Below are 13,748 nucleotides of genomic sequence, written 5' to 3'. Positions count from 1 at the left end.
GTGCTCCAGAAATTCTTATTAGTCAATACCACCTAAGTTCCTAAGGTTTACCAGATTTTTATGGGATTTCTCCTTGCTTTACTTTCCCTGACCAGCAGTGTGCTCATATGTTTCAAAGTTTTATTTCAAAAAATAAAACAAGACAAAAAACTGCTTACTCAAATGCTTAGCTTACCTATTGTGATTCAGCAGATACAAATTTTTAAGTGAAGGAAAAAAAGTCAAAGTTCTTTAGTACAAGGTTCAAAAAATTATTATATTTTTATATAATCTCCAATTTTAAACTTAAATTGTATTATGATTTGATTTTTTGGTAATAGCCTCTAGTTCGTTTTCCCAACCAATGTTGTTATATTAGAGGTTTTCTGTGGGGGTCTAATGTTGACAGCTAGAATGTGGAAGACTTCTCTTTTAAAAACATGTTTTATTCTACAATAAGATAGGATAATATTTTTTGATTTAAAATAATTTCCGTGTCACATCATATGTTTACTGTTATGGTATCATTTGGAAAAACTGTCTAGGGATACACTTTGGTTTGTTACTTTTTAAAAATGAGTATTTGTTATTTTAAAGTTTGCTCTTTGTAAATTTTTAAACATTTTTTTTTTTTTTTTTATCTGACAGTGATCACAAGTAGGCAGAGAGGCAAGCAGAGAGAGAGGAGGAAGCAGGCTCCCTGCAGAGCAGAGAGCCCGATGTGGGGCTTGTCCCAGGACCCTGGGATCATGACCTGAGCCGAAGGCAGAGGCTTAACCCACTGAGCCACCCAGGTGCCCCTCTTTGTAAATTTGTTTCCATGTTGGCAAGCAAATGAAAGAACAAATACAGAAAATGATCATCCTTTAGTAAATTGGGCTAATAAAAAAGTCTTCCTTTTTTCTCTTATGGGAGACAAGACCTTTATAATCAAATTAAAAATAATCTCTCTGTGACACTTATATTTTTACCTTTTTAAAAAAGATTTTATTTATTTGAAAGAGAGCAAGAGAGAAACAGAGCAAGCGCGGGGGAGTAGCAGAGGGAGAGGGAGAAGCAAGCTGTTGACTGAGCAGAGAGCCAGACACCTGGCTTGATCTCAGAACCCTGGGATCAGACCTGAGCTGAAGGCAGATGCTTAACCTACTGAGCCATCTAGGCACACCTATTTTTACCTTTTAAGAGATGATAAAATTGATTCCTGGGGATAGAAGGGGGTTATGGAGAGTAGCAGATGTAAGCCTTTTGAAATTATCTGGGTTTTCTTCTAAATTCAGGTTATCCTGTATCTCCCTCTATTCACATTTTTCGCATAAACCCCAGTCCTATTTATTACTAAGGATGAAGTTTACTATCTTCAGTGAGAGATTTGAAGATGGTATGAAATGAAAGGTTGAGAACCACTAAAATAGATGATGTTTTGGTATTAGAAGACAGAAGAGAATTGCAGTTTGCGAAACTTGTTGTATGACTTCTTGGTGAAAATACAAGCTATGGAGTAAAATTTAAAGGCAAGTTTTTACCAAAAATTGACTCAAACTTTATACAGAGATTATTAAGTAAAGATCATTAAAATAGTTTTATATTTAAGCAATATTTTATGTTTAAAAATGACCAGCTATTCTACATAAACTGCATTTTTTTTCCTATCAAATAAGCCCTAAATGATGGTATGGTAGGTATTAATATTTTGTGTCTATCAGATTGATTGTTGTATAGAAAACAGTTGGTGTGAGGATGTGAATATTAAACAAAATGCATTATGGCTAAAAAGGAGATGATCTCCAACTTGAAGTTGACATTGCAGAAAAAAAAGACCTTTTTGAAAGGTGAGAATGAAAATTTGAAAATATCAAACAAAAAGGTTTAAAAAAAAGGAAAAGATTAAGGTATTTACAAATACACGCATAGAAAAATATACATACAAATTTTGCTCATGAGTTCCCTTTCTCTTCATTTTCATGGGAAATAAAGCATAGAATTACATGGGTGTTAAAATAGGGAAATTGGAAAGCAGACTGGAGGAAGAAGAGGGAAAGGTGAAAAGATAGAACAAGCAAAATAAGAAAAGATTGGTGTTAAAACGAGGGTGACGTTGGAACACAATTAAATATAATTAGAATAAACACTGTCAATAGATAGATAGCTTTTGCCTCTTGTTCCAAAGTTTACTTTGCTGTGGTTACATCTGAAATGTATTAGATGGGCAAAACAGGGGAAATATTTCTTTGAAGTCTTCTGCATACCAGAGATAATCTTAAGTCTGCAGATCACAGGTGAGGCCAGTAGCCTGGCTCTAAGCAAAGGAATATATGTGTGTTTGTATGTGTGTGTGCGTGTGTGTGCATGCATCTTACATATGTATGTATATGTACTACGTAAGTATATGTGTATATATATGCACGTATACATTTCTCACTATTTTTCTTCCATTTATCTTTAATTTTCTACTTGAGTTAGTCAAGAATATACAGACTTAAGGATCGTAGTGGTTTTTTTTTTAATTTTTTATTTTTTATAAACATATATTTTTATCCCCAGGGGTACAGGTCTGTGAAAGGAGTATAGTTTTAAAAATCTGATTATTTTTAATTGTTTAAATACATATTTAAATATCCCTGCTAGATAATCATAACTGATAAGTCAGTAACTGCCTGCCACGTACAAGGGCCTTGATATCCTCAATTACTGCTGTGAGGTTATCTTTACATTAGTTCTCTTTTTAGCCTATTATTATGACAGTATGTAGATAATAGTTTCTTGCATACAACATTTTTATTTATTTTTTTCTTTAGTAGTCTTGACTAAAAATTAAATTTCAAAGCAAAAAACCATAAAGCCCAATTTTTCTATAAAAGGCATAATCAAAGAATGATTTAAACCTTGGTTACCAGTAAAGCTGTTCAGTATTCATAGTCATGGTAACCATAAGATTTAAAATGATGGCGGTGGTGTATCTATCATGCCATTATACTCACAGTGTTATTGTTATATGTCATTGGCCATTTCTTTTATAAAATTGAATTCTATTTCCAAATTTAAAAAAAAAGGTACTTTATATTCAGGTTCCTTTATACAACTGAATATAAAGATGCCAGTATTTTAATCATTTTGGAATCGATTATTGTGCATTTTAAACAATGCATATGAGGTAAGGTTTTAATTAGTTAGGTTTTTATTTTGCCCAGTGTGAAACAAATTTACATGATCCAGGCTATTTTCTATATTCTATATGTAAAAAATTTACTAACTGTACAAAAAAAAATGAGTATTCTTAGAAGCCACATACAGACAACTAGGAATATTCTGTGCTAAGATGCTGAATGAAGAGAGATCACGGAATTCTTTCACTACACATTTGAAAAAGGTGTGTACAAGTCAGCAAGAACAAAACAAAACATTTTCTTAACACATGAGCATACAAAACTGTGTCTTGAAAAAATGAAGCTCTTAGGGAAGGGCAAGTAGTCATTAGGAAAAGGCAATGAAAACTCATGGATACTACATTATAACAATTATATAATGTTGATACAATTGTCAACATTAAAAAAAATTGTGTGATAAAAAAGTAAATGAGAAAAATGGTAATTATCTACTACTGCCAAAGCAAAAAGAGGAAGGAAAGGGACAAAGAATGGAATAAACAAATGAACTTCCAAAAATACATTCTGGAAATACGGTAAGTATTTCACTCTGGAAAATACCAGCAACAGCAATAGGAACAAATGGAAGAAAATTACACACAAGCAGTACCATCCCTTTAAGTGTAGTGAATAAGTACCCAGGCCTCATAAGCCAGACTGATGAGGTTGAATGCCAGCTCCAGTGTGATCTTAGACAAATGGCTTAATATTTTTATTTTGTATTTTTCTCATGTCTAATATGAGGATGATAATAAAGTTTTCCTCTAAGATTTTTATTTTTTTATTATTTTTTTTAAGATTTTATTTATTTGACAGAGAGAGAGATCACAGTAAGTAGAGAGGCATCAGAGAGAGGGGGAAGCAGGCTCCCCGCTGAACAGAGAGCCCAATGTGGGGCTCGATCCCAGGACCCTGGGATCATGACCTGAGCTGAAGGCAGAGGCTTTAATCCACTGAGCCACCCAGGCGCCCCTTCTCTAAGATTTTTGTGGGAAAATGAAACATGTTGTAAAGTTCCCGGAAGACCTTCAGTGCTTTTTAAAATCTAGTGAATCATATTTTGTCTTTAGAAATGCTTAAGAAAGAAAGAATTAGAAGAGAAATGCAGTGGATAAATTAATTTAAAAATAAGGCATCAAAAATAAAATAGCATATCAAAGGAAAAAAAATGGATTTTGTGGAGCTAAGAATAGAAAATGAGCAAAACAAAAACAAAAACAAAATACAAGAACAAAAATACACCAGAACAAAACACTAATACCTTTACAGCATTAGTTTATTAAACATAACAAAGAATATGGAAGTTATGGCTGCAACTCAGTTGGTGACAGAGATGAAGCTTCCAGAAAATAATCCAAGTGAACACAGTGGGAAATATCTGCCATTAAAATACTTAGAAAAGACAAACTCAGTGGACAACATTTCAAAGGAACATGATGGGATCTGTGAAGTAAAAAGCTAACAGAAATGAACAGGAAAAAAAAATTCCTCAAATACTTACTAATAAGAAAACTACTGAAATTAAAAAAAAAAAAAAAACAATAGTATGGATTAAAAAGGTTACACAGTATCTCAGGATATTTGATAGAAACTGATTAACAGAGATTGCCTTTAAAATTCTGAAATTCAGGGGCGCCTGGATGGCTCAGTGGATTAGGCCTCTGCCTTCAGCTCGGGTCATGATCTCAGGGTCCTGGGATCGAGCCCCGGGTCGGGCTCTCTGCTCAGCGGTGAGCCTGCTTCCCCCTCTCTCTGACTGCCTCTCTGCCTACTTGTGACCTCTCTCTCTCTCTGTCCTGTCGAATAAATAAATAAAATCTTAAAAAAAATTCTGAAATTCAGGAATAAAAAAAGAATTTTGTAAGTTTTTAGACATTAAGCTCACTTTCCTTTCGAAGGGGAAACAGTCCTCAGACTTCTACAGAAGAATATCTAATGCTGTAAAATAATGAATTAATAGATACAAAGTTCTGAGGTGTAATCTGAGAGCTTATATATAAAATTTTTCTCTCAACTAGAGGAAGTCAGAGTGTTCAGACAGATAGAAGCTCAGTTAGATGACACCTACGATCACTTATGAAACCAAAAACAAATGAAATCCTGATTACCAGAATATGAATGAATAAGATTTTGTTAAAAAGGGGGAGTTGAGGGGCCCCTGGGTGGTTCAGTCGGTTGAGCAGCTGCCTTCTGCTCAGGTCATGATCCCAGGGTCCTGGGAATGACTCCCACAATAGGGCTCTCTATTCAGTGGGAAGCCTGCTTCTCCTTCTCCCTCTGCTTGCTGCTTTGCCTACTTGTACTCTCTATCTCTCTGTCTAATAAATAAATAAAATCTTAAAATAAATAAATAAAAAATAAAAAGGAGTGGATTAGATTAAATATATATATATGATGTGTGTGTGTTTGTGTGTATGTTTATAGATAAACTTTTTTTGTTTTTTATTTTTTATAAACATATAATATATTTTTATCCCCAGGGGTACAGGTATGTGAATTTCCAGGTTTACACACTTCACAGCACTCACCAAAGCACATACCCTCCCCAGTGTCCATAACCCCACCCCCCTTCTCCCAACCCCCCTCCCCCCAGCAACCCTCAGTTTGTTTTGTGAGATTAAGAGTCACTTATGGTTTGTCTCCCTCCCAATCCTATCTTGTTTCATTTATTCTTCTCCTACCCCTTAAGCCCCCATGTTGCATCACCACTTCCTCATATCAGGGAGATCATATGACAGTTGTCTTTCTCCGCTTGACTTATTTCGCTAAGCATGATACGCTCTAGTTCCATCCACGTTGTCACAAATGGCAAGATTTCATTTCTTTTGATGGCTGCATAGTATTCCATTGTGTATATATACCACATCTTCTTGATCCATTCATCTGTTGATGGACATCTAGGTTTTTTCCATAGTTTGGCTATTGTGGACATTGCTGCTATAAACATTCGGGTGCACGTGCCCCTTCGGATCACTATGTTTGTATCTTTAGGGTAAATACCCAGTAGTGCAATTGCTGGGTCATAGGGCAGTTCTATTTTCACCATTTTGAGGAACCTCCATGCTGTTTTCCAGAGTGGCTGCACCAGCTTGCATTCCCACCAACAGTGTAGGAGGGTTCCCCTTTCTCCGCATCCTCGCCAGCATCTGTCATTTCCTGATTTGTTGATTTTAGCCATTCTGACTGGTGTGAGGTGATATCTCATTGTGGTTTTGATTTGTATTTCCCTGATGCCGAGTGATATGGAGCACTTTTTCATGTGTCTGTTGGCCATCTGGATGTCTTCTTTGCAGAAATGTCTGTTCATGTCCTCTGCCCATTTCTTGATTGGATTATTTGTTCTTTGGGTGTTGAGTTTGCTAAGTTCTTTATAGATTTTGGACACTAGCCCTTTATCTGATATGTTGTTTGCAAATATCTTCTCCCATTCTGTCAGTTGTCTTTTGGTTTTGTTTTTTTAAACAAAACCTATCCCTTCATATATGATTGACAGGACTTTATCAGAAGGTGAAATAGAGGGCAACTGTTATAAGCTTACACAATGTAACAATAACAAGAGCAATAATAATAATAATAATCATATAATAACAAATTCAAAATTGTGAGTTAGGGGGAGAAACCAAAAGGGATATAAATAAACTGTTTTTTTATCTTTTGTATTTAGAAGTCATTACATACTACTTAAATTTGATATAATTTCAAAGAACAGTGAGCTGAGTGTTTTAACTGTGTTCTATGGTCCCCTCACTTAAATACTGAATTAAAAAAAAACCTTCATAATTTTCTCTTCCAAGACAAAGATTTAAAAGACATGAAAGTGATTATAGGTAATAATACTGTATTATAATTTGAAATTTGCTGAGACAGTAGATTTTAAGTGTCCTTTTTTTTTTTTTTTTTTTTTTTTACATTTTAAACTTTTTATTTGCGTATTTAAAAATTGTGCATTCCAATACTTAAAATCATTCAAAGAAAAAAATGGCACTCTGACTAAACTGCAGTTTACCGCCCGGCAAGACACCTAGGACCAGCTTAGTTTTTACTAGTTGTGTCCCACCCAGCTTCTTCCTTCTCTGGCATACAAGTTATTTTCCTTCCCCTGCCGATGCATAGGAGGTTTGGCTTCCCAGTCAGTAGTTCAGATTCTGTGATAAGAACGGGGGGGACCACAGTCATTTAAACTTGATCCAACCTCTTTGCATCTTAAAAGTTAAACAGCTAAAAAGAAATAAGAAGGCAATGCTTGTGGAATGTATAGTGCGTATCAGCGGCGCCCACCTCATTATGATTCGCCCGCTTGCTTCTCCTGTTCAATCGTTTCTTTTGAAGGCAATGGATTTTTCTCTTGTGTTTCTGTCTTCTTCAATTTCGACTTATCGAATTTCTCAATCTCAGCCATATCGGGTTTGTCAGACAAGGTTGCAGAGGAAGCGGAGCGAGGTGCGCGAGCGAGAAAAGACCGGTCTTCCCAGGAGCCGCTGCCAAATCGATTTTAAGTGTTCTTATCACATATACACAAAAGGTAGATATGTGAGGTGATGATATATTAATTAGCTTGAGAATGGTTTACAATGTAAACACATATTAAAACATCATGTTGTGTACCTTAAGTAGGTACAATTTTTATTTTCAATTATACCTCAATAAACCTGGAAAAAAATAAAAATTTTAAAAAGACTCAAGGAATTTTATTTCAGTGAATAAGAAGCTACTGAAGTTTTTTCCTGCATAGAAGAAAAAGTACCATTTTTACAATGGGAGGCAAAAAAAAAAAAAAAAGAAAGAAAGAAAGAAAGAAAGAAAGAAAGAAAAATACCAGTTTTAAACAAAACTCTCTAGAGTTAGCAAAGCCTGTCTCCATTCTTTTAGCCTCACCTTTCTGAAAACTGATAATGTTCTAAGTCTTAGCTTTCCCTTACCTGTAACAGGAGAATGAGTCTCTAATGTAATTTCAGTCTTTTTGTGCTTATGGAGGGTTATTTTTTGAGCAAAGGAACAGCATATGTATCTCATTGGCTATCACTTGCTTGGCCTTTGACGTTATTCCGAAGCTGCCACTTTCAAACTATAAATATATGATAGATGAATTTAATTTATTAGGATGAATTATTTTACTACAGAACCATAAATTTTCCTCTTAATACCTTTGTGATAAATTTGAATAACTTGTGCATTCATTATTATTCAGTTAGGAGAAAGAATTGTTTTAGAATATGGAGATTTCAGTGAAGGCTCAACTTCAGAGGTGTCTTTGAAAGCCCTCAGTCTGGGATCATGGGGGAACAGAGCCATTTAAAATGTAAGGTTATAGTAAACTAATAGTTGGACAAAATAATGTATTTTAGAATTCTTCTCTGGCTGTAGTTACTGACCCCTTATGTTACAGGAAAAAAAAAATGTATACATGTGTATTTGTAAATTCATTACATTTAAAAAATATTTAGTTATTTCTTTGAGATATTGGGAATACATAATTACGTGTTTATTTTCTTAGTAGCCTGTTTAAACCTAATATGACCATAGTGTTTTAAAAGCTTGAAGATCATCTCGTATTATAAAACCTTTTCCAGTTTACTTGTAATTTTTTGGGTTAATTTTTAAACTTAATTTTAGGAATTATACCTCACAGAATTAGTTATAAAACCTTAATGAGAAAAGCACAGGTGTTTGTGTTCTTGTTTACTTTTTGTTTATATTTCCAAAAAAAAAAAAAAAGTAATTTAAACAGTATGCAAGGAAACATGTTGTTTATTAGATTCACCTGGCATAGACATCTGCTACCACATGGACCTCTGGGTTGTCTAGGCACCTGTGCCTGGCATGTCAGGCGCCTACATCTTTCATCACATCTTCCAAGTTGATCTGTCCACATCTGCAGTTTCTGTTAATATGTTACTCTTCCCACATAGAGTCAGGATGTTTTTAAGTTGAGGTTATGGGAATAAAAAGGTGGCTTTTTAGAGCTTTGGGTCTCAGAGCCCAAAAAGTATTGATTTTAATTTTTTTCTGGAAAATTAACTATCAGTGGTAGGTTGTTTTCACATTGTATAACCAAAGCATCAATAAGAGGGTAAAATGATCTTGAATTAAAAATAAAAGCATTCACATACTTCATATGCTTTTAGCTATCTACATTTCTCAGAGTAAATTTGAACATTATTCAAAATTTAATATGTTTTGTATGTCTTCTGTGGGAAATTTACTTATAAAAATGACATAGTTTGCATTTTATTTTCTAACATATTACACATTCCTTTAAGAAAGCCCATTTTAAACAATCCTTTTCAAAGGATAAAAGCTTTTCAGATTTTTTTCTTGTTTGAAAGACACTCAAAAGCTTTACCTTATGTACACAGCATTTTAATCTTGGTTGCAAAGGATTCTGCAAATTTAAAGCCCCTGCTGTTTTTTTTTCATTGTTATTTTTATTATATATTTTTCTTCCCTTTGAAGCATGTGAAATTGCAGGAGGTGGAATATTTAATTTTGACCATGAATTATTCAGATATGTGTTTTTAAAATTAACATTAGTTTAAATGGTTTAACATTTTCCTTTAGTGGTTCTTAGATTTTCTAATGCAACTCATAAAGCTACATTTCTTATGGTACAAAGCTTGATGAATTAGCAGCTACAAGCTATTGCAGGAAATAAACCCAGAACTTGCCTATAAATAACTGTCTAATTTTAATCTGATTTTCTAGCATCATATAAGGTACATCTGCATATAGTTTTATAGGGTATGTGATCATCTTGTCTATATTTTGGGGAGATGGTAGGAGAAAATGAATTCAATTAATCTCCTTAAAACATCCCTGCTCTAAGAAATCCTTTACCAGAAATTAATCCCTATATGGGATTGTGATGTATAGTGACAATATGCCCTTCAGTAATTAACCCTTTCAATTTTATATTTCTCCATTATCTTAGTATCAATAATTGAATACGTAAATAACAGTTTATAAATAATTGGTATGCCCTAACACAACACATGATGTTTTACACATTTTACTTACCATTAAACAGTGAGATAACTTCATTATTCAAAATACGAATGGAGTTTATACATTTAAAAACAAATAATGAGTAGTAATTAACCAGAGAAGAAAATATAAAAGTTGTCCATGTAAAAGGAGCATAGCAGCAAAAATACTGTTGTCTTTATTTCATTATTATGATTGAGAATAATTTGGAGTTACAAGAGGTCTTTTTTTTAAAGACATTTATTTCAGAGAGAGAGAGAGAGAGAGAGCGTGAGCGGGGTGGGGATGTTGGGGAAGAGGAGCAGAGGGAGAGGGAGAAGCAGACTCCCCACTGAGCAGGGAACCTGAGGCAGTGCTTGACCCCAGGACCCAGGGATCTTGGCCTGAGGCAAAGGCAGACATTACCAGCTGAGCTACCCAGGTACCCTACAAGGGGTCTTAAAGATCCTCTAGTTCAACCTGTTTTTATTATGGATGAACAGACAGAGTTAAGTTAATAGTACTACAAACTGAAACCAGCGTTAGGATCAGCGTTATATGACAAGTCAAATGATACTAAGATTTTTTTTTTTTTTTTTTTTTTTTTTTTGCTGCTAATAATTTGGTGAGAACCATGTGAAAAACCATTCTTAGATGATTACTTCTGTTAATTTACTGTAAACTAAAGTGGATGACCTAGGAAAAAAATGAACATGACTGGAATTAATTTAGAACACTAATGAATGAACTATTCACCCTAAAGCATGTATCTAAAAAAACAAAACACAAAAATAAAGTACAGAAATCAGTCTAAGAATGCTTTGACATACAAAGCTGTACATCTAGGTCTCTGAAAGCTGACATCTTGTACAACTATTAGTCAGTCATTCTTGAACTCTTTGAATACACCTGCCCTCTTTAATTGCCATTTGTTTTCTTGGAGTACAAAGGACTGGAGGACCTAGTTTCTGCCATCACGGAGCTAAAAGTCTTCCTGAGAAAAAGGATGCTTAAATCTAAAATAAAAACTCACAACCTGAGGCTTATATGGCCACGTAATTCTATGTCCTAGTCGATGTAATTTGTTCAATAAAAATTTGAAAATGGTGTAACTTGCTTTGAATGGAGCAGTAAGAAAAAGTTTAAAATTTGAGTAGCAATGAAATAGTGGATAATGGGAGAAGAAAGCTTTCTTGTGAGAAGGATGATATGAGTGGGGATACAGAAGGGAAATGTCTGTGTGATAATAGAGCATGTTGTGATGTGTTTAATAGGTCATTAATAAAAAGCTATTTCTTCTTTTTTTTTAAAAGATTTTATGTATTTATTTGACAGACAGAGATCACAAGTAGGCAGAGAGGCAGGCAGAGAGAGAGGAGGAAGCAGGCTCCCGGCTGAGCAGAGAGCCCGATGCGGGACTCGATCCCAGGACCCCGAGATCATGACCCGAGCCGAAGGCAGCGGCTTAACCCACTGAGCCACCCAGGCGCCCTATAAAAAGCTATTTCAAGATTATATTTTATAGCATTGTGAATATTCTGTTAATAGTCTCAGGATTAATTCTTCATATTTTAAAAAGATATCACAGTTTTTAAAAAAAATTTTATTTATTTATATGAGAGAGAGAGTGAGAGAAAGCATGCGAGAGGAGAAGGTGGGAGGGAGAAGCACACTCCCCACAGAGCTGGGAGTCCGATGCAGGACTCAATCCCTGGACTCCAGGATCATGCCCTGAGCTGAAGGCAGTGGCTTAACCAACTGAACCACCCAGGCACCTGATATTACAGTTTTTTTTTTGAATTAAGAATTGATATGATGAATCATGTTTAAAATGCATTAATCTGATAATAGTATGTGGAGCTCACTAAAGAAATGGAAGAAGACTTCCTGTCTGTATGAATTTGACTACCCTAAATACCTCATATGAGTGCAGTCATACAGTATTTGTCTTTTTTGTGACTGGGTGATTTCACTTGGCATAATGTCTTCAAGGTTCTTTTATGTGTCAGAATTTCCTTATCTTTAAGACTGAATAATATTTCATTATATATATATATAATATATAATAATAACACCCCCCCACAACTTTTTGTTTATCCATTCATCTGGGGGTGGACACTGAGTTGTTCCTAACTTTGGCTTTTGAGAATAATGTTGTTGGGAACATAGTCTAGGGAGAGGGGTAAATGAGTTGTTCAGTGCAGCAGGGTTTTGGTTTTGCAAGATGGAAAGGGTTTTGCAAATGTGATGATGGTGATGACTGTGTAACGGTGTGAATGTACAGTGCTGGCTAAACACTTAAAAATGGCTAAGATGGTAAATTTTATGCTTTGTAATAATTTTACCACAGTTATCACAATTACAATTAAATCAATTACAATTAAATCAAACAAACATATAAATAAATTTTAAAAAGTCAATCAAAAAAGAAGTAAAAGAATAGAGCAGATAACAAACTATTACAGTAGCTAAGACATGAGATAATAAGGACCCAATTTTTATTAAAATACACTATTCATTCACCTATTTTTTAAATACATAATGTGTTGAAAATCTACTGATTTTTAAGTATTATACCAGATCAAACAGTACTCACTGGTGTAGTGTATATGTGTTATGGGTGGTGTATGGTGAACATTATCAGATAATGCTATAAATTCTATGATGGAGTTATGTGTAGGCATAAAGACCCATAACTCACTGTCATTAGGAAGGTTTTTCTAGAAATGATGCTTGAAGGACAAAAAAAAAAAAAAAACCAAACCACCCCGGTTGACAGAAATATTGGAAGCAGCAGGATTAGTATGTACAAAATACAGTATTGGAGAGTGCACATTGGGAAAACTACATGTGGTACAATGTGGTTGAAATAAAGTCCATAGTCAGCGAAATTGTAAGTCATGACATTGGAAACAGGTGTATTCCTTAAGAAGTATAATCAACCAAGATACTGCTCCACACAGTATTCTATCAGAAATATAACTCTTACTTTTCTTTTTAATTAGGTAATTTATTTTGTGATTAATGGTTTTTAAGAAATGTAATCAGGTCTGTATTGAAAAAAATGTGAAATAACAGTACAAATGAAGTGTATTTTATTGAGCACATTCATTCTAGCACTTTAATGGAAGATAATTTTCCATGGGTCTGTAGTAAATTTCCATGTCCTGTGAGCAAAGGTACTGTCTTTGTTACAAACTATATTTTCAAGAATATTTGTGTAGAGATTGGCCTTAGTGTCTCCCCTTGGAACAAAGGGAAGGTGTGGTTACTACCCAAGATTGTCCAAGTGTCTCCCCCTTGGAACAAAGGGAAGGTGTGGTTACTACCCATTGTGAAATATTTGAGTTTTTAAGTTTACACTTCTACAATGCAATGCACTGCATGTACAGATGTCAACTGTCTCCCTTTGCATTTCCCTGAGGAAATTTAGGTTCAGAAATGGCATTAGAAAATGCTCATACTCTAGACTGGCCTATAGCTGTGAGTGATAAAGTCCTTTGTTTCTTACCCAGGAGTCTTATGGCTTCTTTTAGCGTCCATGAAACTGTGCCTGAGAAGTTGTCAGCTTCTAAGTAAGGTAAAGTTTTAGACTCTTCATAGTTTTTGACAGTTTAGGTGATGAGGCTAAGATGCTGGCAGATATTTTATTTCTGAAGGAGGACG

The 13,748-nt window shown here is 34.5% G+C and overlaps 2 protein-coding genes across 3 annotated transcripts in view; one reads left to right on the top strand and one right to left on the bottom strand.

The window, feature by feature from the left end:
• Nucleotides 1-13,748, top strand: part of CCSER1 (coiled-coil serine rich protein 1) — a 753,833-nt gene that overhangs the window by 209,826 nt on the left and 530,259 nt on the right. The gene's annotated exons all lie outside the window — the stretch shown is intronic.
• Nucleotides 7,273-7,595, bottom strand: LOC131830520 (thymosin beta-4). The gene has a single exon (XM_059172776.1). It carries the CDS (start codon nucleotides 7,519-7,521, stop codon nucleotides 7,405-7,407), a length of 117 nt encoding a protein of 38 aa, XP_059028759.1. The 5' UTR covers nucleotides 7,522-7,595; the 3' UTR covers nucleotides 7,273-7,404.

Source organism: Mustela lutreola, chromosome 1, assembly GCF_030435805.1.
Source record: "Mustela lutreola isolate mMusLut2 chromosome 1, mMusLut2.pri, whole genome shotgun sequence".
NCBI lineage: Eukaryota > Metazoa > Chordata > Mammalia > Carnivora > Mustelidae > Mustela > Mustela lutreola.
The sequence above is the reverse complement of the archived record's forward strand: the minus strand, read 5'-3'. Positions and strand labels throughout refer to the sequence as shown.